General features: G+C 40.0%; 1 protein-coding gene across 5 annotated transcripts in view; it reads right to left on the reverse strand.

Moving 5' to 3' along the window:
* Window positions 1–27,542, reverse strand: part of KIF13A (kinesin family member 13A) — a 298,880-nt gene that overhangs the window by 27,957 nt on the left and 243,381 nt on the right. For 3 of the 5 annotated variants that reach the window (XM_082258190.1, XM_082258192.1, XM_082258193.1), the window contains exons 19-33: window positions 27,262–27,402; window positions 25,701–25,850; window positions 25,285–25,446; window positions 24,327–24,500; window positions 23,164–23,315; window positions 21,443–21,575; window positions 21,203–21,349; window positions 17,121–17,159; window positions 13,510–13,609; window positions 10,833–10,959; window positions 9,092–9,147; window positions 7,755–7,879; window positions 5,388–5,564; window positions 1,338–1,430; window positions 508–664 (exon numbers count right to left, since the gene is read on the reverse strand). In XM_082258190.1, coding sequence (XP_082114316.1) covers window positions 508–664; window positions 1,338–1,430; window positions 5,388–5,564; window positions 7,755–7,879; window positions 9,092–9,147; window positions 10,833–10,959; window positions 13,510–13,609; window positions 17,121–17,159; window positions 21,203–21,349; window positions 21,443–21,575; window positions 23,164–23,315; window positions 24,327–24,500; window positions 25,285–25,446; window positions 25,701–25,850; window positions 27,262–27,402 — 1,933 coding nt within the window. The remainder of the gene's footprint in view (window positions 1–507; window positions 665–1,337; window positions 1,431–5,387; window positions 5,565–7,754; window positions 7,880–9,091; window positions 9,148–10,832; window positions 10,960–13,509; window positions 13,610–17,120; window positions 17,160–21,202; window positions 21,350–21,442; window positions 21,576–23,163; window positions 23,316–24,326; window positions 24,501–25,284; window positions 25,447–25,700; window positions 25,851–27,261; window positions 27,403–27,542) is intronic. The other 2 variants (XM_082258194.1, XM_082258191.1) reach the window with 1 other exon arrangement.

A 27,542-nucleotide genomic window follows, 5' to 3' on the forward strand; every position in this document is an offset into this window, starting at 1 on the left:
ATGCGCCAGTGATGTCACTGGCTGCATGCAAAGTTAATATCTCCTAAACGTTTACTTCCTCTTCAAGCTTGTGTACATCCAATCCTGGCGTTTTAGAGCACCCGGGAAGCACAGGTGTAAAATCCAGCCCTGTTGCTTGCAGCCTATCAAAGTCTATAAGCAGGCTGAAATATGCTGCCGCTGGACAGGGTTTAACACTATACCAACTAGTATTCCTATTCAAGGGCAAAGGTCCTAATGTGACATGCCACAAAAAATGTGTGAAAATTTCATTGGAGTGCTGGTAACTTCTCATCATTCTGCTCTAGTTTCAAGTAATAGCACAAGTGGTATCTTATCTGATTATCAAAGCAAACAGGGTAACGGTTTTAGTAATTTTGTTGCATTCTCACATAGAAAACAACATGGAACTTCAAAACATATTTTTCTTTTACAAATGTTTATTTTGTGTCCTGGCTCTTTATAGAGCTTCCATCCCACTCATAGATTCTGATTTTTCTATGACACTTGCCTGTCTTAGTCGCTCTAGACTCAGAATGTTCTCCACCTGTAGAACACCCCGTGTATATTTCTCAATATACGTCTCTCCATCAGCAGTGGCTTCATACTCATTCCTTGCTGCCATCAAAGCCAGGGTTTCTCTGTCCTCAGGCTCTTCTGTTGCCTGTCAAGTAGACAATATTACATCACTGACACATTCCAAAAGCTTTATATTAGGTGTGAAGGAAGCGAGGTAACCTGCATATTGCAGGCTGCTTTCATTTTTAATTATTTTTTTCGTGCTCTAGTGGTTAAACATATTCTGAGATAATAAGTATGGTGGGAGCAGAAACCTCAGTCTTTAGGATGGAAATGCCCCATCCTATGAAACAAGAAAAAGAAATGCATACATTCTTTAAGTGTTACAGCTTCTACTTGAAACCAAGGAAAAGGGTTTGCATCAAGCTAGAGTTTAACCTGCTAGAATAGTCTCATCCCTCGCAAATTTCACTGAAACTTCAGATGGGGAAGGAGATGGGTCAGGGCTTCAGTTTAAGCTATAGAGCTCTGTGAACTATATGATTTTTTTAAGCCAGATGAAAGAAATTGGATAACCTGAAATACAGCCTTAAGCGCTTCCTCCAGCTCACATTTTTTATGTCATGGCCAGAATAATGATAGAAAATATATACAAAACCAGAACACATTATCTTTCCTATGGGTTACGTGTGTTTACTGTCCAGTCTGATAAAATGTAGTCACTAGATAGTTAAAGCTGTCATTTTAATGTACCTGTGTATTGTAGTTTCTTTAAGTAAATGTTTATATTTATAACAATCTAACATGCAAAAACCCACCTTAGGGATATTGGACACAATTTCATAGCTAACTCCACAGGAATAGAGCATATTCTTGATAGACATACGTCTTTTTAGGCTTTGTGTAAAACTCTGCAGGAAAAAAATAAGAAAGGGAACATTTTATAGGCTATTTCAAAATGTTTAGTATGGTCAAGGTACTGTGATACTGGGGCTTGTTTAGCTCAGTTGTAACAGCATTTTGTAGTGAGTCCACAGCAGCCCCGAACTGTGGTTTTAAGGCTTGCTAGCCCACCTTTACTAAACAAGCTTAAAGCAAGGTCCACATCATGGTTGCCCACAGAGGGGATTTTCACCAGCAAAAACAGATAACAGAAAATGCTGAGCCTCCTGGTTTCCTCTTAAGCAGCACTGCTGCTCTTGTCACTGGTCTCCCAGACCATCTCGCCCAGCTTCTCTTGGGTCACTCAGCCTATAGTTATAGCTCCCTGCTGTATGGGCCCACTCCAGGCCTCTCAATATAGGTTCTCCTGACACCCTAGGCTCTCTCACTCCTCCAAGACCTACATATTCCCTCCGTCCCCTGGACTCGCCTAGTTCCCCTGGTTCTCTCAGTCTCCCAGACTCGCTTAGTCACCTCAACTCTCTCAGCCCAATGGAATCTCTGCTTCAGCAATGAGTGCTGTCTATTGAGTAGCGCACCCCTGTCTCAAATTGGAACACTGAGATTTGCCCAAGTCTATCATTATAAGGGCTTTGTACTCCTGGATACACATCCTGTTGGTCTTCAAAAAAGACCTGGACACTGGGTTGGAGATTTCTTCCCTCCCAAAGCACTATGAAATCCAACAACACAGATTAAAATTATGCGTAGGAGACAAGTTTTCAACAAACTGTTATAACACAATTCATTGTAATAAAACTCTGCAAATATGTGCCTCTCCCTGGGCTTAAAATATATATGAACCCTTACCTTGTAAAACAAGCCATTCTTTTTAAAATAGAAATGAAATGGAAACAACCTCAGCAGACAGTCACATTAAGTCTTACTTGTATTAACCTTAAAATTACTAACATTAGCAAAATCAATAAATTCTTACATCAGCGCTGGAAAGGCTACCTGCGAGTTTGATACAAACAGCAATAAATCATCTGCAAAAAGACCCATTTTGCATTCCAAATTCTCCAAGCCATATGCCCTAGATTGATTAATTTTGTCTAATGGCATTTGCCAGATGTTCCATGGCCAAAATATACTGAATAGATGACAAGGGATATCCCTGTCGAGTACCATTCCTTATAGTTACTGGGCCAGAGAGAATACCATTAAAGTGGTTGTTACCACAAAAATTGATATCACTGCCAGCCCCTTTTTTTATATCTAGGCATACCACACTGTATAATTGTTTTATTAAAAGGAAGCTTTTAAATACCGTTTTACAGCTATCTTCTGGCCGGTCACATGACTCATGGCCGTCTCTTACTCTGATCCCTGGGCTACAGTGGGAGGGGCTGAGATCTCCCTCTGACATCAGCTGAGGAGGTCAGGGGGCTGCTCAGCCCCTCCCTCAGTAGCCCTGGATCATAGTAGGAGACCGGCTGGGAGTCACGTGACCGGCCTGAAAACAGCTGTAAAACGGTATTTACAAGCTTTGTTTTAATAAAACATTTATGCAGTGTGGTATGCCTAGATATAATAGAGGGGCTGGCAGTGACGATTTGTAATTTTTGATTTTCTACTAATAGTGGCAGGAGGGGGGGGGGGCGGAGACGGAGACACAGACACGAAGCTGTCAGGCAAAGAGGTAGGGGGTTAGGGGGATAGAGCAGAGCTGTGGATGACAGAGGGACGCAAGCTGACCACAGTAATCGGGGGTCAGCAGCGATAATTATCGTGGTCAGGACACAGAAGGGGACACAGGAAGAGGCAGGATCAGCCAGGTTTTTTACAGCTTAGAGAAGGGCAGATTAGACAGCACAGGGGAACAGTATCTCTTTATTTTATTTTTTTGTGTACAAACACTTTAACTCTTACCCTGGTTGTTGATAAACAGCTAAAATTTTCATTAAGCCCCCGTTCACACTAAGGCGACCTGTGAGGCGACCTGGTCGCCTCACAGGTCGCCGCAGGTCGCCTCCCATAGAGAAGCTGCGGACCCGTTCTAATAGGAGCGACACAAGTCGCTCCGACTTAGAAAAAGGGTCCGGAGCTTCTTGGAGCGACCAGGAGGCGACCGCCATAGACCTCAATGTTATGAAGTCCGTGGCGGCTGCTCCGAGGTCGCGGCGCGCTGCTCGCACCGCGATCTTGGAGGTCACCCCGGGAAGTAGCGTCGCGGTAGTGTGAACCGGCGCTAAGAGATTAGGGAATATATACCTATTTGGGTCAGCTTGGCTGACACGAAAGCTCAATCTAGCCAATTAAAAGGCATTTACAGCATCCATTGCTAAAAGACAAAGGGATATTTTGCTCTCTTTTTATTATAATACATTAAAGTAAGGGCCTTAACAGTATTGTCCCTTGCTTCTCTTTGAGAAACAAACCCTATGAGATGGCATAAAAAGTTTTAGGCGTTCAGCAATGATTTTAGTGTAAATCTTTATGTCCACATTAATAAATGATATCAGCAGTAAGTTGAATAAAGAGAGGAATCTTTTCCTTCTTATGGTAATATAGGTCTCTTGGGTTGTGTTGCAAAAGAGCAAGTATCAGATACTGCACTGAAAGATCCATAATCTCTTCCCTCGTAAACAGAAATGCAAGCAACTCCACTGTATCACCCGATATAGTAGGAAGAGCCGTAGAGCGAATATATTCAAGCACTTTTCCTGCTGAAGGGGAAAGGGAACTTTTGCCTTCACCAATCCATGATGATCGGTGATGATATATGCAATCCCTTGCCAGAGCATTTCTTCACTATGCCATCACTGTGAATGCCACACTATGGTGGTTTGTGTTTGCATATGGGCCTGTTTGTCCTGCCGTGCCCTCGTGGATACCAGGCCCACAGCTCCCAGGATAGACATTCCCAGACACAGCCAATGGAACATGAGCATTCAATTTCCTTTTAACAGATTTAAATTATGTATCACATCAACCCCTGAGGAAGTGAACAGTTGTTCATGAAACCGGATGCATTTTCATACCTATCATGGATTGTTCTATGGAATATTGAACTTGACTATGAATATATAATATACTATGTATAACATCACAAATCTGTTTGACAAAACGGCACTGGTCTTTGTTTACTTGCTGACATTGTATGTACCATTGGGCGTGTGGCATCTCATTTAAAGTCCCAAGGGCAAACCTTTGCAACTTTCTATGTTATTAGGGATAGAGGTGCATCAGGCCATATTTTATTATTGTTTCGTAGATGATAAATCATATAGGGAGGAATAGTAATTATAAAAAGTCTTGTCTATTTGGAAAAAAAAAACCTTCCCTGATTAGAACAAATGATTATTAGTATATAGGTACGTGTCTGTTTTTTACAGATAGAATAAGTTAACATCTTACTTGCTTTGTTTCAAATTCATGCATATAACGTTTTGCTAATTCCCAATGACGTATGTACTGTAAGACATATTTAGAAGGGAATGCAGTTTACACTTTTCCTGAAGCGATTCCTGATATGTTGCAAAGTATTAATACGCCTTTTGAAATCGTTTTTTTTTTTTTTTTTAATTCTTATTCAGTAGTGTATATATTTGTACAGATCTCGATTTTTTCAACCTTGTACCAAAATGAATTTATTTACCACATAAAACACATTTGATTGCTTCCCGTTTAATTGGCCGAAGAGTAAGATCAAACTGGTGATTCCTCTCAAAATCCACTATGGTTCCACAAATAGATTTCAGAATGGTTTCATCTCTAAGTAATGATTTATTCAATCTTTACAATTAAATCAGTTTGGTGGAATTAGGAATTTGCAAAGTCAAAAAAAAAAAGAGGATGGTGATCCAATCTAAACTGCATCCCAATGTACTGTAGCTTATATCTTGTTGACTAATTAAACAATTTATAAGTGCAAGACACATTCATGCAAATAAAATGCTTTAAATGATTAAAACATCAGGTACCTGTTTATTATATACATTGACAGCAATTCTCTTTCTGAGAACCAGCTCCATAGCAGCTGGGTGACTGAGTTGCACTGTCACCTTCACAATCAGATATATGCGCTCATTCTGTGGAGTAACCCTATTCAAGTGTATTGAGTCATGGATTGCCGAATCCCAGGAAGCAATGGCTGAAACCTGCCAATGATACAGAGTACATCTTGTATTAAGGTATTGGTGCTAAGTATTAAATGAGTAACTATGAGAATTCTGAAAGTAGAAAAGGCACAAAAATTCATCTCAAAAACATACATTAGTTTCTGGAGTTTTTAAACAAACAAGGTGTATTTGGGTAAGGAATTTTCCATGCCAATAACATTTAGAAACAACAGACAGCCAAAAACTGGATTATTACAACAAATAATTAATATTTACTCCAAAACAACCAGAAACATATCAATAAACCCCTAACATAAAGCTGAACTCTGGCCAAAAAGAATGCCCCTTTGCACTGTAAAGCCCCGTACACACGTACAGAATGTCGGCCGAACGATCGGCCGTCTTTTGTCCGGTGCTGTCCTGTCGGTTGAAAAGTGCTAAAGACTGCACACGAATTTTGTCGGCCAACAGCAGCCAACTGCAGAAGTGATGTCATGTGATGGTTAACTTTCCGTGTGTTTTTTCTTCTCTGAGCATGCCCAGTCTTGCTCATCTGCTGTTTGTCGGCCAAATTCTGTACTGACTGAGGAACAATCGGCCGTTCTGGTGTTGGCCAACAAAAATCTGAAAGCCTGCACACCAGATTCTGTTCGGCCGAAAAGTCGCAGTCGGTTTTTGGAAGCATCATACTAACAAGCCGACAATCGGCCGATCGGTCGGTGGCCGAATATTTACGGCCGACAATCGCTACGTGTGTACGGGCCTTAAAAAAAAAAGAATGCATACTTGTAAAATAAAGAAATAAATAAATGAATGAACACTAATAAAGCATATGCAATGTGGTGCCGCTACTGCATTATGTAATACTCTCACTTTCATTTCCGCCATGCAATATAGTTAGCGCTATACGTCCAGCGCTGAAACTTAGTTTCAGATAGGGTAAAGAGATCACAGTGGGTCGATCCCTTTGCATTTAAATTCATTATGAAAACATCTTGCATCATTTTCAATGAATGCAAGGCATTCAGTGCTTGGAGGCGGGAAGAACATAACGTTCATCTGCACCTCCTCTAATCACAGAACTCCTTGCATTTATTGAAATTACGCAAGATGCTTTCGGAATAGATTAACTAAAGAGCAAGCGATCTGCTGCAATCTATCTACTCCAGCTGGAGCTAGGGTATAGCACTAACTGTACTGTATGGGGGGGAATGAAAGTAAGAGTATTATATAACGCAACAGCGGCCGCACATTGCACATACTGTATTGGTGTTCATTTATTTTTCCAGTGCAAATGGGCAAAAATTGTTTTTTGGCCGGAGATATGAGAAGTAAAGAGAATAGATGAGAGGGGAGAGGAAAGGACTTTAGTCTTCACATGAGGGCTGTAACCAGGGAGGTCTGAAGGCAAATGCAGCCTGCTTAGGAACGCCCATGCCCCCAGACTGACATTTACACATCAAAGCATTCTGATAGATGCATTAACTCCTCCTAAGAGCCACTGCTTGCATCAAGGCTGAGGGCTCTTAACAGTAGAACTTATGGAAGGGTGCTGTGATGTGTTCAGGAAGCTATCTACTGCAGTGACTGCACCCCACCAGCAACTCTCACTAGCCATTATCTACCTGCATTGTATACAGAAGCAGAAAGGCCCAGTCATGACAACTCTGGGTTTAAAATAAGGCAGTTAATGAAAATGGTAGGAGTGGAAGCAGGGAAGGCAAAACATAAGCAGAATAAACTTCAGCTTTAATCACTTTATTATCATGGTAATAATAAGTCTTGAAATTTAAAACAAGTTAAGAACTCAAAATCCAGAAATAGTAATAATAGACCAAATTAATTAATGAACAATGGGTTTTAGGAAACTATTCAGATCAAATTAATGTGGCATATGTATGCACAAGGGTGCCCATACATTTTTTTTAACTATGGTAACTATTTCAAAGTTTTTAGACTGTACCGGCAGAGAATTATTTCTTGATCGAAACAAGATCGGCACAGAATATATTTTTAATAACAAAGATGATTTACAGTATTTAGATGGATAATGTTCAAATTATAGTGTCCAACAAGTGTGGCAACTCCCGCACTATAAATGCCTTTAGTTCAGATTTGAACAGACAATAGCTAACATTAATATGGCGATTGCTAGTTTAGGATAAATCATTACTAAATCAATAACCCCCTCCAGTGCACAAAACACATAGGAAGTGACTGTAAACTTACCTCTTCGTCACTGTGCTTGATGATTGGCAGGTAGTAAAATTGGCTCCCATGCTCCTTTGGTAATATAGAATTAACACCTGCTGCATGTGAACCCACAAGCTGTTCATTGGCACTGAGATCATCAGCTATTAGTAAAGGGAAAAGAAAGGAGTGCCTGCTTAAAGTAATGAAATAATAGTGCAAAATTACACATAACCTGTAAATGGAAGCGTGTTTTATGGTAATAATGCTCCTGATCCTCATCACATCTTCTGTGGCCATTGTGTTACTTCACTGGGTTTGTTTAAAGGGTTAGATCACCTTTATTGGGACTCTGCCTCCTCATTGGCTGAGACAGCAGCAGGAGCCATTGGCTTCCACTGTTGTCAATCACAGCCACTGAGCCAATCAGGAGAGACAGGAGGCGGGCCGAGCTGCTTGCTTGGGCACTCGGCAGGAGGGAGGGGCCAGGAGTGTGGGCAGGGGACCTGAGAAGAGGGGGATTGGGGCTGCTCTGTGTAAAACCGCTGCACAGAACAGATAAGTATAACACGTTTGGTATTTTTTTAAAAAAAGAAATGAAGAAAAGAGACTTTAATATCACTTTAATGTACAAACAGAGCTGCAATGAACATTTAATATTTTTTTTAAAAAAAGTATAATTTAGGGTGAACTAATCGTTTAAACAAACTCAGTGAAGATACACAATGGCCACTGAAGATGTGATGAGGATCAAGAGCATTTTTAATGTCTTTAAAAGTAAACTTACTCTTTGAAGAGGATCTTCAGCCCCCCCCCCCCCCCCCCCAAAAAAAATGTAAAATAATATTAAAAAAGATAAGTCAGCAGCTACAAATATTGTAAGATCCAGATCGGTTCACATCCAGGCCAGTTCTTCACCGCTCTTTGGGTCCATACGATGCCATCTGTGTCTCCTTGTGGGTTTACAGCTGGCTTCCCACTGCGCATGTGCAAATTGTGCTGCACTTTCTAAATGGTCCCTTAGCCTTCTGGGACCTGTGATGTGTCCCAGAAGGCTGTGGGCAAAAAGGGGGGAGGGCTGAACTTTCAAAACCTTTAAAAACTAGGTATTCACTCCCCCCCCCCCCCCACACAAAAAAGGCACCCAAATGTTAAAAAGGAGGGGGTGGCAAAAAAGTGGAAATTCCCCATTTGGGTGAAGCCTAAATAACACAAAGAGTAATGTCAAGTAACTAGCGACAACCAATCATGCTTTAGCTTTCAGTTATGTAAAACTGCCAGAGTTGATTTCCAGTTATATACAGTTAAATCACAGTACTTTGTACACACAGTAACAACTATGTCAAAGTGCCACCTCATACGAAGAATCTTCTTACCATTAAGATCTAAAAAAAGGACAGGAATATGCGTTTCCATTCCAACTGGAGGTGTCCTGAACAGATAAACAAATAAACCAGTCAAAAAAAAGCAGAGGTAAAAAGTAATGGAGCTTGCAGTGGCATTGGTATTTGATGAATTAGCAGTGTAAATTCATGGATTACATATTGTGAGGTGGTTGGTCCCCAAAGCTGGGAACCAAGAGAGTTTTAAAACTATAATGGTTTTGTGTGAGGTTTATTGTCTTTTAAGAAAAGTTACAAATTCAACATTTTTATTTTTTATCTAGGAGGATGGGGCACTCCTTTGACTTAGTCAGCTGTACATTTTGTTTAAACAGGCTCTTTCAAGTAGGTAAGTATAATCTGGAAAACATGTGGAAAGGGTCCAAGAGCTCCACATGTTGGCTGAAAATAGAATATAAGCTCTACATTACATATTTCATATTTACCTGGCAAAAAGGGAAAATAACAAATTTTATGTTCTTAATAAAGAAATAGACAGGTTCACATTTACTAAGCTATAGCACAAGAGTAAGGATCCTGAAAAGAAGTCACTTTTTTTTAAAATACCACTCTTTACCCTCACACATTTACAAACTGAGGCCTAAAAGTAATATTTTAGATACTCTGCATATATGATTTTATACAGTACATTCTTTGCCTGTGGTGTATTTGATTGTTACTTTTATAACACATATTTAGAATATAATGCATTATTTATTTTGTTGCGTGCATTTAAAAAGCACAATTCAAGCAATGACTGCACAATCCTACCCAAGGAGATCTTTAAGGCCCCTTTCACACAGGTGGACCGTTCAGATCCGCCTGTCCATTTTTTTGGCGGATCTGAACGGATGCCCCATGCATCTCTATGGGGCACCGGATGTCAGCGGAGACATGTCCGCTGACATCCGATCCATCAAATCTGGACGGATGGAAACCCTATTTTCCATCCGTTCAGCGGATCAGATCAGATGGGATCAGATGAGAACGGACAGACGGTCCATTCTCATCTGAATCCCCCATAGAGAACAGCGGGGACCTGACAGCTCTGTCTCCGCGCACAGCGCGGAGACAGAGCTGCTATCCGCCTGCTCAGCGGGGCCTAAGAATTAATAAGCATATATCATGGATCTTCCACAGAGTGTACTGATATGTGCCTGCTGATCACATTTAACCATCTGATGCTTGAATTTAGACCTTCCTTGTTTGAGCTGTGCTTTTCCAGTTGCAACCAAAATTAACCGCCAAGATAAGAGACTTTATTTATTCCACCGGGAATGTATGAATAAAAGGCAGAAAATAAGGTTAAAAGCAGGCCATTTTTGTTGTACGAAAGTTGACAAAGGTGTCCTTTTAAAAAAATGAAAGAAACAAATACAAAACGATATAAAAGCGGTCAGGTGTGTCCCTATAACTATAAAGTCAAAACTAAAAAAAGGCAGCTCATAAAAGTAAATGCTGTATATTTACCTTTCCAGTGGCCCATGTCTTAATACTCTGCTGTATTGCCAATCTCTGGCTACTACAGGTATCCATTAAATAATTTTCCCCCAGTGCACAGGCAAGCATTCAGTACAGCTGTAAAAATTGGATACCTGCAGTTGTTAGAGATCTAAGAAATAGGAGTTTAAACACACAGGCCAACTGAAAAGTAAGAATACAGCATTTCCTTTGCCTTTAATTTTGACCCTATAACGAAAGGGTCATGTCAACATGTCAACAGTTGTAAACGTACCAGTTTGCTGGAGCTCCAGGAATGTCACTTCCTGGTGCTGGTACAAGCACTGCATTCCTCTCTTCTGTAAGGCCCACCCACTGCTCAACCAGCCGTGCTTCCCGCTCAATATCATCTTCTGTTTTTTCTGTAACAGTTAAAATAATGCAATGAAGAATTATATTCACTTTCTGAGAATTACCCACTTTGCCTAAGAAATTTTTTCATATTTCTTTGTTGATGCGTTTAATCACAGTGGAATATTGCGCTTATGAATATGAAAACATCCAGTTGCAAATTGTAATTGTAGACAAGCGTGGACAACACGCAAACACCCACTTGCAAACAAAATGCTTCACACTCCTTACAGGCAGTGCAATCCCAACTGAGTTCAGTGAGGGTCTGGCATGAAGACTTCCAATCAGCCCAATAAATTCTGAAGCACATGGGCTGTAGACAGGAATACTAAAACATTTTTGCCATTAGAGGATTTAATTTAATGTTGGTGCTTTATGTGCTAATACAAGTGCAGTGCTGCATCTGATATCTAATTTTGGGTATAATAGATAAAGGAGGTGGGGGAACCTGTAGAGATTTTTTAATACAAAACTACATCTGTACTTTAAACCAGTAGTATGTTTGGAGTGGTTACAATATGACAAATACTACTGGGGTGCCTTGACGGGGCTCTGTGGCGTACATATGTATTTGCAAATATGTGCAAACTAAACCCCTGTTTTTAATGCATACTTTTAGATAGGGCAATACAGTTGATTAGCAGGCTGGTTGGTAAGTTTAGCTTGGAATGTTTTTGGTTTTGTTTTGCCTGCTAAATGCTGCAAAGGCCAGTTATAGGTGTAGGCAGTGGCCATTTGTCTGTACTGTTGAAATATTGGTGAGGGGATGCACTGGACATCTTTGCTGCCATTGTGCTATATGCTGGGTGTCTAGTGCACCCCTGTGCCTTTAAGGATGGGTGGGATCTCTCCAGCCCCACCTGCCCCCTGCCTATCCATTATAATGCATGTGCTTTCACTGTCGGGGCTCTCAAATGTTACATTAAGATTACAGAAAATACTGGGGTGCCTTGACGGGCTCTGTAGCTTACGCATGTATTTGCAAATGTGTGCAAACAAAACCCCTGTTTTTAACCCATACTATACTGTTAGACAGAACAATTTGATTGGTAAGTTGAGCTTGGAATTTCTTTGGTTTTGTTTTGCATGCGTTGCCCTTCCATGTGCTTCTTGCTGCAAAAGCCAGTTATAGGTGAGGGCAGTGGTCATTTATTTTGTACTGTTGAAATATTGGTGAAGGGACGCATTGGACACCTTTGCTGCCATTGTGCTATATTCTGGGTGTCCAGTGCGCCCCTGTGCCTTTAAGCAGGGACAATTTGGTTGGTTAGCATGCTGGTCCAAGTTGAGCTTGGAATTTCTTTGGTTTTATTTTGTATGGTTACAATATGGCCCCTGTCTTTGTGGCAAAATATAAGGATAATCTGTTATTAAAGTTATTCCCCTAAAAACCTTAAAAGTACAGAAAATATCATTAATCTGCTAGAAATAAACTCCCTTAAGGCCAGTTGTGGGCTGACAATACACAGAATTTTGTGGACTGACTGGTGGCAGCCCTGGCCAGTTATCCTTTGCTAAACTACAGTATTTAAACCCTTCCTCTCTCTAGGTCTCTACAACAGATTCCTGTGGGCACATTTTGCTGTGGTCCAGGATAAAAACTAAGAGGGCCAATTACCGTGTTGCCCCGAAAATAAGACCTAGTCCGATTATCGGGGAGGGCTGCAATATAAGCCCTACCCCGAAAATAGGCCCTAGTTGAAATCCTTGTAAAATCCGTGCTGCTAAAGTATTATATAATGCACAGTCCACCTCCCGGCTGTATGTAACATCATAATATCTTATTTACAGTGCCGCTGGGCGCTTGTGTGACCCGCCGGAGATCTGCTCCTCCTCCCGGCTTACGTCAATGGACCCTCCCTCTGCAGTGCTCGGAGCAGGGCTGACGTCAGCGGGGATCCCGACATCTCCCTCGGCAGTGCTCGGAGTGGGAAAGAAGAGCTCCGGCGGGTAATGCGAGCACCCAGCAACGCTGTAAATAACATATTTTCTATAACATTACATAAAGACACACATTGGACATTATATAATCCATTTAAAGAGCAGATTACATTATTTTACAAGGACTTTACCTAGAGTTTATTTTGAAGATTACAAGGATGTTGACTCCTTTGCTAACAGGGAGGGAGAGGGGGAGAGAAGACAGGGGACAAATAAGTTATCCCCCGAAAATAGGCCCCGAATGCATTTTTTGTACCTAAAATTAATATAAGACCCGGGCTTATTTTCGAGGAAACACGGTACACTTTCTGAGATAACACAGTGTGCACAACATGACAACTCCAAAATTCTGATATTGGGCAGATATAACAAAACTTTCAATGGTGTATTTACCAGATCAAAAAGGAAATAAACAGAATTTCATTGCTAGGCTTTACGTACACTTTAAATATGTAATCTTCACAAATGGAATTTGCTCTGTAGTAGCAGCATTATGCCATACATTTGTCCTTATTTTTGTACCTAATTCTTTTCAGTATTTTCCCAACAGAGAAAACAACATGCAATCACAAAAAAAAAATGTGCAAAAGTGAGAAAAGTTTAATCTTCAACATAGATACCTTGCTTGTTGATGATTTTCTGGATTTGTTCATCCAAGTATTCCTTGCGTTTAATTAATGCTTCTGACCACCTTTCACGCACACAGTTCAGGTCCTCCTCCTGTTTGTTAGAAAAAATACATATGACAGATATTTCGCATTTGTTTTTTTATTCATTATTGTATCATGTGAATTAAGTGATAATTAACAAATGATGCCATTAAACAGTTTTATGTTTCTTTTCTATGTTATTTAGTGATGGGAAAAACTGTTGTAGACTACTTAAGATAAAAAGTGGATAATATGACATAATCTGATATTATTTGTGTAATTTCTAATTAAATTATTCACGTATAAATTTGATCTCAGATTTTTTTGCTTTGTGAGTAAACATAAAAAATACAACAAAAAACTATTTTAATGGCGAATGGCTGGAATGATATTTGCCTGCTAAACTCCTTAAGGTAGTCGGGAAAAACTGATTAAAGCAATTCCACCATTAATGTTGCAAACAGCTGCTTGCCAGACTGTCTGCAGATCCAACAGTAAATATTTGATATCCATGCAAATTAAACCCCATCATGCATCATGCCCTGCCTGTGTTGGTGTCTGATGGGTGTGCAGGAAGCATTAACGCATAGTTATTAGTTAGTGCATTTGTGAATTAGCTTAATATTGTTAGTTGTATGCTGTAGATGTGAAAATGTGTAAATGTACAGCTTCTCTTTTGTCACTACCAACTGTTACTCAAAAATAAAGCACGTTTGTAGCAAATATGTACAATAGAGCTATATTTATGGGAGCTATTTTGTGAACAGGTGCCACAGCATCAACAGAAGCTGCACATTCAGTTCAGCCCTGGTCATTACTATCTTATGAGGTGGGTCCAAGAATATATATATATATATATATATATATATATATATATATATATATATAGTCTAATATGTATTGGACAATAATACATGAGGGTTTAGGATTAACAGCAATAATGCACAATTCATGAACACAGTTGATATAATAGTAGGCCCCAAGATTCTAAATGGGGGTTTTCTATTTTGAACAAGTGGTTCATGCTATATGGTTTTCAGGGTCTTGCAATGGCTAGATTTCACCTTAACCACTTAAGCCCCGGAGGATTTGGCTGCTAAACGACCAGGGGGTATTTTGCGATTCGGCACTGCGTGACTTTAACGGACAATTGCGCAGTCGTGCGACGCTGTACCTAAACAAATTTGATGTCCTTTTTTTCCCACAAACAAAGCTTTCTTTTGGTGGTATTTGATCACCTGTGCGCTTTTTACTTTTTGCGCTATAAACAAAAAAAGAGCGTAAATTTTGCAAAAATAACAATATTTTTCACATTTTTTTATATGAAATTCCCCCCCAAAAAATGTAAAAATCTAAATTTTTTAACATTTTCAGCCAATTTGTTTTATGCTACATATGTTTGGTAAAAAAAAAAATCGCAAAAAGCGTATTTTTATTGGTTTGCGCAAAAGTTATCGCGTTTACTAACAAAGGGAAAGATTTTTATCATTTTGGTTGTTGTTTTTTTTAACGCGTAATGGCGGCGATCTGCGATTTTTTTTGCGGTACTGTGACATTGGGGCGGACAGATCGGACCCTTGACTGACATTTTTGACACTTTTGGGGTTACCAGTGACATTTCTACAGTAATCAGTGCTATAAATATGCACTGTTACTGTAAAAATACACTGGTAGCGAAGGGGTTAACTTTATTTGAGAGGGAGGGGCTGTGTGTATCCCTAGGGGCATGATTCTTACTGTGATTGGCTGTGACTTGAGGTGTAAGGACACTGATCAACGGTTCTACATAGTAGAACCGTGTGATCAGTGTTTTTACACCGAGGAGAATGACAGGTGGCTTGTTTACACAAGCTGCCTGACTTTCTCCCTCTCCCCCGCCGATCGCCGAGTGACCGGCGGACATCGGGTCCGCCGGTCACACGCGCGGGGGGGTCCGTGACCACGCGGGAGCGCGCCTCCAGCGGCGCCCGCTCGCTCCCCAGACCCTCCCAGGCTAGTGACGTTAATTAACGTCACTTTGCCTGTGAGGGGCTGACTGCCGCAGTAAATTTACTTGCGGCGGTCGGCAAGCGGTTAAAGTGGTTCTAAAGCCTCAAGTTTTTTTCTACCTTAATGCATCCAATGCATTAGTGTAAAAAACATTCTCTGCTATAAGGCCCCCCCCTCTTATTCTTAACTGAGCCTGTTCTGATCCAGCAGCGTGCACGAGAGCAGCGGCTCTCCCCGCTGTCTCCACTCCTGCTGCTGTCAATCAAATGCTGTGACGAGGGACCAGGGGACAGGGCCAATTTACTCAGACTGTGTCAATAGACGCAGACAGGGGCGCTAGAGAGCAAGCCCGCACACGCACAGGTGCCACATTTTCCTTGGGGGCGCTTGCCGAAGAGGAGGGGCCTGGAGCGGCGGCAGGAGACCCCAGAAGAGGAGGACCGAGGCTGCTCTGTGCCAAACTATTGCACAGAGCAGGTAAGTACTGTTTTTTAGTTTGTTTTTTTAATCTACAAAAAACACAAAGGTTTAATACTATTTTAAGGCCTTATTCACACTACATCAGTTGAGCTGCACTGATCTGCAAAGGTTAGCACAGACTCAACACCAGGGCACATAGAAAACAACTGATATGCAGCATTTTTTCCCAGTGCAAATTACCCTATGTTACTGAACGCCACTGCGCCACAGCTTTGCTACAGAAATGTCATTTACTTCTGTGCCGTGGACACCAGCCGCCCCTCACAGTGGACCTCAGCCCACACAAATTTTTGCACATGGGCTGGTGTAAACAAGCCTTTAGCAATGCTTCACTTATCTAATCACTACTAAATTGTTATGGCTAAACTCCTTGATAGTACAAACAATGATGGTACCCCTCAGCTTGCAGCCTAATACTGATCATAATGTATAGGGAAAACAGAGAGGCCAATTCGCTGTTCCAGGTGAGAGGTGTAATCCTGAGGACAGGTGGGACTGGGTACTAACCCCGGCTCGCATCCGTAAATACAACTTAGAAAAGAAATTGGCTGCACACCTCCGCCGGTCTAAAAGATTTATTGAAACATGTATAAAACTGCCACCAGGACAAGGACACAGACCATGGAAAGGTTGCCGTGTTTCACACTGACAAAGTGCTTCTTCAAAAGAGGTTTCAAAGAAGCATGTTGTCAGTGTGAAATGCGTCAACCTTTCCATGGTCTGTGTCCTTGTCCTGGTGGCAGTTTCATACATGTTTCAATAAATCTATTGAATGCAGCTTATTTCTTTCCCAAGTTAATCATAATGTATGCTGACATCTCTGTACATAGTCTACAACATGTTTTGTGTAATAACGCAGAATTCTGTTAGACAGTGTTATATATAGTGACACATATGTAAGCATTTTAGGCGATAGTTCAGTGATGGCAATAAGGTGTGTGTGTTTTTTTTTTTTTCAAGCTCCCCTTTCCCGGCTTCATAAGCTCCACCCTCTTTCCAAATTCCATTTCCCACGCTCCGCAAGTTCTCCTCCCCCTTTTTTTTCCACGTTGTGGTGCAGAGCAGAACTTTGTCCCAAGCCAGGGGATTGGAAGCAGCCACTGTAATAATACCTGGTAACTATCCATATCATCACCATCATCATCATCTTTCTGGTAGGAGAAAATACATGATGTAAACAGGACATGCATTGCTTTCATCACATAGTAACAAAGCAAAGAGCACTAGTATCATAACATGGTATGCACACAATAAACCATAGAGAAAGGGATACAGCAAATAACATCTGTGAGGCACAGTTGAAGGTCAAAAAGTCACAGAAATATCAAATGATGTACAAACAGGGAAACTGGCGGTACGTTTATTTTAGTCTACTTGTATTTGGTTTATAGAGAATATTTCAATAAAATACTCAAATTGCAAATGTCCAAAGACTATGCACACTTAAATATTTTCATATTTCATAGTGAATGCGGTTTAAGACAAACTCCCACTACTCTAGCTGTAGGCATTGTTGAGAAATTCACCTATGTTGTCAACAGAGACACTGAAACTACATCATCTCTTACGTTATTTTCTATGGGAGCAGAAACTTGGTAGCCTGTCAACTTTTTAATGAAAACAAACAACAGATACTAGTTAGATGTTCGGTTAATGTTGCAGGACAGGACCACTAACTTACCATTTACCTGTTTTAATGGAATCACTCCACTGCCGGACCAATGTAATTTTACTCCCTCACTGCCATTTTAGTAGCAAGAGAGATTTAGCAGCACTCTGAGCCAGCCAGGGAGTGATACCATAGAGATGTGGAAACTTCTCTCAGATGATTCTACTGCTAGCAATGTGTCATTAGCAACTAAATACCTTTTGTAACATCAGCCCTAGAAACCGACTGAAATCTAGACATCAGAGTCCCTGTTGTGATCTTTGAAGATAAATTACTTCACAATACCTACAGCTACAGAGGTCACTGAAGACTTGTTTGAAAGCTCTTTTACTTTTGGTAGAGAATAGGTAGTATTGGAACAAGAAAATATATGTGTCCTCGAAGTATAACTGACTGTTACTAAAATACAGTAAAAGCACAGACACCATAAAGTACATGCTTTTGGTTTGCTAGTCAAAAAAAGCTCTGGATTGATCTCAAACACTAGTTTCATTTTGTTCATAAACCCTGACTTGCTTAGCAGGGTTCCAACTACTTTTTAAAGCCCCCCCCCCATGTTTGTGATCACATGTAAATTACTCATCTGACCATTTTTTTCTAAAGCGCTTTACCTTATTTAGCAAGCATGAAGTTCCTCTTCCGCTTTACCTCGCCGCTGCGAGGTACATAATTTCAAAGTCAATAATGTCTAAACCGCTGATAACAAAAGTGAGTACACCCTTAAGTTAAAATATCCAAATTGGGCCCAAAGTATCAATATTTTGTGTGACCACCCTTATTTTCCAGCACTGCCCTAACCCTCTTGGGCATGGAGTTCACCAGAGCTTCACAGGTTGCCACTGAAGCTCTCTTCCACTCCTCCATGATGACATCACAGAGCTGGTGGATGTTAGAGACTTTGCGCTCCTCCACCTTCCGTTTGAGGATGCCACAGACGCTCAATAGAGTTTAGGTCTGGAGACATGCTTGGCCAGTGCATCACCTTTACCCTCAGCTTCTTTAGCAAGGCAGTGGTCGCTTTGGAGGTGTGTTTGCTGTCGTTATCATGTTGGAATACTGCCCTGCGGCCCAGTCTCCAAAGGTTCTCCAAAGGTTCCCTCAATGAACTGTAGCTCCCCAGTCCCGGCAGCACTTATGCAGCCCCAGAGCATGACACTCCCACTACCATGCTTGCCTGTAAGCAAGACACACTTGTCTTTGTACTCCTCACCTGGTTCCTGCCACACGCGCTTGACACCATCTGAACCAAATACGTTTATCTTGGTTTCATCAGACCACAGGACATGGTTCCAGTAATCCATGTCCTTAATCTGCTTGTCTTCAGCAAACTATTTTTGGGCTTTCTTGTGCATCATCTTTAGAAGAGGCTTCCTTCTGGGATGACAGCCATGCAGACCAATTTGATGCAGTATGCGGCGTATGGTCTGAGCACTGACAGGCTGACCCCCCACCCCTTCATCCTCTGTATGGTCTTGGCCACCATGCTGCAGCTAAGTTTCAGGGTCTTGGCAATCTTCTTATAGCCTAGGCCATCTTTATGTAGAGCAACACTTCTTTTTTTTCAGACCCTCAGAGAGTTCTTTGCCATGAGGTGCCATGTTGAACTTCCAGTGACAAGTATGAGAGAGTAAGAGCGATAAAACCAAGTTTAACACACCTGTACCCCATTCACACCTGAGACCTTGTAACACTAAAGAGTCACATGACACCGGGGAGGGAAAATAGCTAATTGGACCCAATTTGGACATTTTCACTTAGAGGTGTGCTCACTTTTTTTGCCAGCGGTTTAGTCATTAATGGCTGTGTGTTGAGTTATTTTGACAGGACAGCAAATTTACACTGTTATACAAGCTGTACACTCACTACTTTACATTGTAGCAGAGTGTCATTTCTTCAGTGTTGTCACATGAAAATATAGAATAAAATATTTACAAAAATGTGAGGGGTGTACACACTTTTGTGAGATACTGTATAAGGTATTTTAAAGATATATAAAATCAATATAGACAGTCATTCTATGTATTATCTTTTAGACAATTTAAAAAAAAAAAAAAAAGGTCAAACCCTAAAAGGCAACCACTGTAGCAGCATTAAACAGCTCATTAACAGAGATAAAGGATATTTACCCAAAGTGATGAATCAATGAAATTTTTTTTCAAAGAAACTATATTATACTAGAATACTATTAAATTATTAAAATGTTTGCACTATACTCTGCCTGTATGTGGCTACCAGCCTTGAATCCTAAGCACGTGATAAAAGTAAATACCTATATATGATAAAGCACATAAACCACAGCTATGGTGGTGTTCACAAATAAAATACTTCTGCCCGTGCATAATAGTCCAATTCCAGCAAAAAATGTATTTCATTCTGTATAAAAGCAGGGAAGGAGTAGAGCATCTATTAGGTTTTTATTGCCATCTGTGCCCCTGTGAGGAACATTTCCCCTTTCTTCCTGTCAAGAAAGAAAATAATGTAATACCAGGGATTAAAATGGTTAGTAGACTGGGGAAGGGTCAGCATTTGTGAAACTGTTTTACTGAGGTCTGTGCCATCCTGTCCTGGTGAGAACTGCTCCCCTCATTTTTTTAAATTAACACTGCAGAAATAGAAAGCCAGCAACATTTCTGCAAAGGGGACACAAAGAAAAAAAAACTGTTCAATGCCTTATTTTAGACCGAATGATCTGTGTGCTTCTCTATGCAATGCAGGCAAATTATAGTTGGTGGGAGGGGCTGGCACAGTGCTATACATACAGTAGCTTCCTGACAACATCATAGCAGCCTACCTCAATACACAGCTCAAGAGCACATGTGAGACAATGGCTGGCAGGATTATGGACAGTGTAAATGACCAAGGTTTCCGACCTATACGTGGTGATGGGTTCCAGGGTTTGTATTTGATATGGGAAAAACACACTTTTTGTTTCCCCAGAATCTTTACAAGTTCTGTACGGGGGCTGTATAGTGCTTTGGGCAAGAAAAGCCTCTATCCCTAGGCCAAAATTTTTACCCGATAGCCAGATCTTATTATTAGTCTCAGCAGTCCATCAGCCTTTACATATGTAAGCTAACTGATGCTAAGGTATCTCTGTCTCTCTCTACTGTGGGAGTTGCTAGTTTGTTTTGAGAAGGGGCAATTTGTTAGTTGGGAACTGACCTGAGTTTAGTTAGTGGCTTGGACGGGCAGATGTTTTTTATTTAATGCTAGGGACTTGTTGTCGAAAGCCCTACTGCAACAGTAACAGGACAGGACAAACCCGCTTGAACTGTTCCTGGGTGTCCCTGCCTTGTACATAGTTACCATTGCCGATACCAGTTTAACCTGCCGCCCCTCACAGTACACAAAAGCAGTATATATACATACATATGTACATACATACATAAATACAGTTAGGTATCATGCAAACATCAGAATTGCCTGAAACATTTTTCCATCAATTTGATTTGATTTATGAATAAATATCCTTTATGTCAGTCATAATTTGTAGTAGAGAACAGTTTCTGGTTTCTTTTTAGTTACCTGATAACTGTCCAGCCCCTTCTGTAACTTGGTTGAACGAGCTGTGATACAGCCAATCGAAATAGAGAGAATGGCTTCAACCATGAGCGGCAACGTGCCAGAATTCTGCACAGGATTCACAGCCACCTGAACTCTCCGAGAGTGACCCTGAGGTAAAGAAAATGAAAAGGATGTTGCCATACAAGAAAAACAAAATTACACTTACAGTATAATCCATAAAATTAATCCTAATTTAATTACCTGTCTGAGCTGGAATACACCACCTGTATTCACATCCTTTGCTTGATGCAATTCCACAGATGTATATTCCCCATTTTCATTTAACTCATATATAGATATCCACATTTCAATTCTTCGTGTTACCTCACTCCACCTAAAGGGAAAATGAAGAAGGACTTTTGTTTTAAAATAATGCAAGATTTAAAGACAATGGGAAACATGATCAAAGTGTATGTATAGCTACATTGTGTTGTATAGGACAGGAGTTCCCAAACTGTGAGTCAGGACCCACTGGTGGGTAGTGAGCTGCGTTTAAATGGGTCGCACTGAGCCGGAAATTACTGAGAGCAGGCCCGCTTAAATTGTGCTGTGCGAGCACAAATTACAGCGAGCCAGAGCAGTCAAATCGCAATGGATTCAGGACCCTGCCCACGCAGTTTACGGAGGCTGGTCTGCATTTCACGCGAGAAGGATACTTGCATCAGTGAGTACGTATGTGGGCTGTTATGTAGGATATGTTCATGGGGAGCAGAACCAGCTCCTCGGTCCTGCTGGCAGCAGCAGTGGTGGCTAGACTGTCGGCGGGATTCTCTCAGCTATAGCGGGCAGAGACGGCAGCCTCTGTGTCATAGGAGAACCATGTGGCCCGGCGGTGTCAGGAGTTCATGGCAGCTTCTGTGACCCTAGTACAGGATCTGAAGGAGAAGAGCCAGGACAACAAGACCAGCATAGAGCTCCTCATCATGGAGACTCTGGGTGAGGTGTGCTGGGCCCTGGACAGGGCAAACAGGGGCTTCACCTTCATTGTGGACTGCTGGGAGAGGAAGGAGGGTGAGTGCCATATAGCCTGCTGATCACTATCCTGGGGTGGTTGATTTCTGTCCTCTGCCTGGCTTATACTGTCTATGAGGGTGCTGATTACTTACAACTCCGCTTATATGCCACACATGCCACAGGTTTCTGACCCCTCACTTAGAACATCTGGCAAGTGTATTCAATAATAAATTGAAAAGTAGTAAATTGATATTTTTAATTTAACATCCCTCTCCCTATAAATATGCATTATTATTATTATTTGCATTGGTATAGCGCCAACAAATTCTGTAGCGCTTTACAATATTTAATTACAAGCGAGTGGGTCCCGAAAAATAACTGTATTAAGTGGGTCTCGGCCCAAAAAAGTTTGGGAAGCCCTGGTTTAGGATATAGCAGGGAAGGGTAGTTATCAAAGGATGTCAAATGTAGCTTACTTTGACATCAGTTTGAGACACAACTGGGATAATTCAGAATACACTAAAGGTGCAGTTGATCTGCATTTTATGTTCCCTGGTTCAGCTCCTTTTGCATTCCTGTAGACTTGTATGCAAAGAGAAGTAGTTCTTATGTGAACACAAACCTGTCAACACTGGCTCCTTAAAACCCTGCCAGCTGAGTTTTTGCTGGAGAGAATTTCTTCCACATTCTGTCTTGAAAACACAAGGGGAAGTGAGAAGACATCTCCATAAAGTGAGGGGAAATCTCCTCTTAGGTCTCATCAGAACTTGTGTCCTTAGTGGGAGATTTACTATTGCCTCTTGTTCTGCTGACAATTGTAAAATGTTGGATCTTATATCATCTTTTGTCACCAGAACAAAGTAGAGAGGAGGAATCTCCCTAATGGGGATGTGAATACAGGTTCACATATTTGGGGCAATGCATTCATGTCCTTCAATCGAACAGATAAATTCCATAACTAAACCTACCTGTCTCGCAACGTTCGAGATTTAGCATGGAGAGAGTCAATTTCCCATACAGATCTTCCATTTCCAGCACATCTGTGACCCCAAACTTCTATTGCAAGGGCACCCTCCGAGATAAACTCCAAAAATTCTTCTGTAATGCTAATCACATAATCCTATAGAAAAATAAACACACCATGGTTAAAGTTGGAGTGGTAAAACTACTTCTGAAATCACTGCCTGTGCAGGATAACCGAGATCAATTTTTATATGAAGATATCTTTTGCACATTTAAAGTGTTACTAAACCCAGGACCCTGCATTCACTATATCTGGTCTCCCACAGTACACAGAGCATGGAAATGCAATTATTTTAGTAAATATAAATTGCTAAATACCTTTTCTCATCAGCAGTATATAGCAGTCTTGTGACTTCTATCAGTGTCTGACCAAGCACTGTTTAAGGCTTATAGGAGGAGTTTTCCTTCTCCTCTGACTGGCCTATGTGGCTGCATGAGCCTTGACCTCTGTCTTGACCATGCTGATTGGCTCTGTGCTAATCACATGCACCCTCCCCAAAAAATAAACCAAAACACTCTTTAGCGATTCACACCAAACTGAGCATGTGCAGAGTGCCCCCAAGGCTCTGTACTATCAGGAGATGGATTGGGGACAGTGCATTTGTTTTTTAGGGGATTTATAGCAAACGGATGGGCCAAAGTTGTTTTGAGCCCAGAACTCCGCTTTAAGCATCTAGGAGCAGAAAAAAATTGTTTTTGTAGAGTTTTTACAGCGTTTTTTTTTTTTTCAGCAGAAAAAATGCTAAATACTTCTAATTGCTACTAAAATGCTCTTAACAGCTTTTTGCAAGCATTTTTTTTCTTCTTCATGTACTGTAAAAAAGCTAATAAAATGCTAATGCTTCAAAACACTCCACAAATCTTTCAAAAGCTACTAAAATGCACAAAAACACTATTATCAGCATTGTTTTCTAGCATTTTTTATGCTTATAAAAAAACTTTAGTGTGCATGGAGCAAAAATAATGAATTTCTCCACAGTGCCTGTAGCTACAGGGGTCAGTGAGGACTTGTTTAAAAGAATAATAAAATAGGTAAATAGGTAAATACTTGAATGTCCATAACCTTAATACAATATCACCTACACTAAGATTTTATGTGGTAAATTACCTTAGAATGTGCAAATTTTACAGTAAACTGAGCATCTTTACTTCTTGGTGAAGGCATGTCAGGATTGACCATGGGTGGTGCTACTGTAGGTTCTGACTGGTCCCAAAAGGTGTACTGACAGAATACAAAGTTTGACAGGTTCAGGGGAAGGCCTGTAGCTTCTTTTATCTTTACCTGTGAATGATAAAATGAAATATATTATAGTATTATTAGAATCCACGTTATAGATGTTTTTAATCCCAAAGTTTACTTTATGAAGAATAATAGCCTATGCAATGGTCTTTTTCATTCCATATATTTTCACACTGCAAAAAGCACATCGTCCAATGGGCGAACCGCATCTTCATGTAACTACAGTTCACCATAATAGGGTCATTCTGGTGGTATACCACCAAGCAATATAAGCGTCAGGCATAAAGCCTAGTACTGTAATTCTGTCACAAATCGGGTAATTCAAACTGAGCATATATAAGAAGATATTACTTTCAGTAAAAACTGCAAGGTAGAATAATCATAATAATGAATAATTTTACCCAGAATAATCAATAGATCTGAAGATGCTGACAGTCAAAGTTTAAGATTTTAAATAATCCTGTGCCTCTCTATTGGTTATTGAAGGTGACTATTACAGATGTGGGGCCAAACCATTTTAGTAAAGTAGATTTTTCCATATAAATTCTGATGCTTGTATCGCTGTGTCAAAAACATTAAGAAGATCCAAAGTTTCACTGAAGGTTTGAATTGCCCACATTTGTAAAAAGCTTAAATATATATGTCAGACTTGTTTAGACCTATAATGTCACAAGCTCTTTGACAAGGTTCTTGTTGAGATCTGGTGAAAGAACTGATGTGCTCTATAAACTGTCCCTTCATACATGAATGGAAATAAATACCTTACCTTAATTGTTTACTTACTCTTATGAGCAATATATAGCTAGGAAGCTGAAATTATACTTACTCGGCAGGTCAACTTTTTGGGCCTGTAGATTATTTCACCACTGTTGTCAAAGATTTCAAAACTACCACTTTCGCTTGAATTTTCTGAAGAGTCATCACCCACTACACACTCAGGGACTACACCCGTAACTCGCATCACCTCAATATGAAGCCGTCCTGCGACCTAAGAGAAGACAGGCTGTTGGTAATTTTGCTGATGACTTTGTTTTCTGTTCTTACAGAGTTTGATAATTGTATAATCAACAAATAAATCTGTTAGTAATGTCATTCTGAACAGACTAGAAATCCAGTTTATATTTTAATTTTAGCTGTTAGTATACTCCCAATAAATCACACCAACATAAACCTTCATTCTTTGAGAGTTCTTTAATTTATTCTACAGTAAAGTTAAATATATAATTGCAAAATGTTTCATACCTCCCCCTGCTGGCTAATGATAGGCACTGCATATTGAAGTTTAACATCATAAAAGAGACACTCTAGGAACACATTAGCTACTCCAATAAGATTGTGGTTTTCTTGCGCCTCATAAAATGGATCCCCTTTTTTATATGTGATTTTTTTATTCTGCAAAAAGATACAAAAAAAAACAGAGAAATAAAGAATAGTGAAACTGCATGTAGATACATACATAAAACGTGCAAGCTGATATTAACTAGCAGAGCCAATCTTTAAGCAGATAAAAGCTGCTTTATTATTATTATTATTTCAGGTACTTATATAGCGCTGTCAATTTAGGCAGCGCTTTACATATACATTACACATTCACATCAGTCTCTGCCCTCAAGGAGTGTACAATCTAAGGTCCCTAACTCACATTCATACATACATAGTAGGGCCAATTTTTTTTTTATACAGGATCCAATTAACCTACCAGCATGTCTTTGGATATAATTCATACCAGTTATAGATTCAGTTCTACAAATTTGTTTCATATAGTGGTAAACAATAGAAAAATGTGGCTTTGTAGATCTTTTTAATTTATTTAATAAACCCTACTATAGCAATAGAAAGCAATATAGGAGTGGCTTCTGTAGAGTGACCAACAGCTGTTGTTATTGTAATGTTTCACCTTATTCCTTTCAAGTCAATCTAGGGACATTACATAGAGCCCTATTTGGCCTTCCTACTTTTGCGGGTCATTACCCTACAGTGAGTTGCTGTCTAAAAGATGGTGGCACTGGTATGGATTTGGAGTTCCCACTCAATTAATGGTGGATTCCCAAGCAACTTATGCACAGCTTTGAAACAATGGAGAATATATATATTCACACACACAAACAAATATATATATATATATATACACACATACATATACATATATATATATATATATATATATATATACACACATACATACACACACATATGTATAGTATTATACCACTTCCTTTTTATTTTTTGTTGTTCCTTTTTGTAAAAACAGTTTGTTCATGTTTGAAATATGCCGTCATTCATTTTGAGACAGTTGCAACTTCCATAATAAATCATATCAATATATCAATATATTGGAAGAATGCACCCAGAAATATAGGCACTGATTATTTGGGCTCTTTAACTACTGTAATTAGAAAAGTAGTCACATTTTACAGTGCTAATTAGAATCCTTTTTTTACCGCTGATACACACTTCTTAATGACAATCAACCTAAAATGACCCATCTCTACAGCCAAGTTTATTTTTGAAATACAGTATATAGTCCTTTTTGTTTATGGTGCTTCCAATAATTTGTCCAGCCCTGTATGCTAAATATGTACACTATTTAAAGTGATGATATAGGACATAATACACTTGACTTGTTGTGAAATATATATTACTGCATGCTTTTGTTTAAAATTCAAAGTGACATATTAGGGTAGATTGGACCAACAGTGGGTACAACAGTGACAAAAAACATAGAAGACAAAAAGACAATGCAAACAGAATGACTTCAGTGAGGGCTGGGTGACACTCAGTAAACCTAAATAAACTATTGTACCTGAAGTGGTCTTTCTTTCCATTCCTGATATGCTTCTCTCATGTCAATGAGCTTGTTCTCCAGTTTCTCAATGCTCCACACTTGGGTACCTTTACATTTTTTCCTCACTTGAATAGCTGGCTCACTCACTATTGCTCCTCTCTAGAAAGACATAGATTTTCTATTAGATAGACTTCTAATATAGTCTAAACTAGTTAACAAATACCAACATTTTAATATTTGCATTTTTAACAAAAAACAACAATTTCACACATCTTCATCTTTTTTATACAACTGTATGC

Source organism: Pelophylax lessonae (assembly GCF_965119305.1).
Source record: "Pelophylax lessonae genome assembly, chromosome: 5".
Classification (NCBI taxonomy): Eukaryota; Metazoa; Chordata; class Amphibia; order Anura; family Ranidae; genus Pelophylax; species Pelophylax lessonae.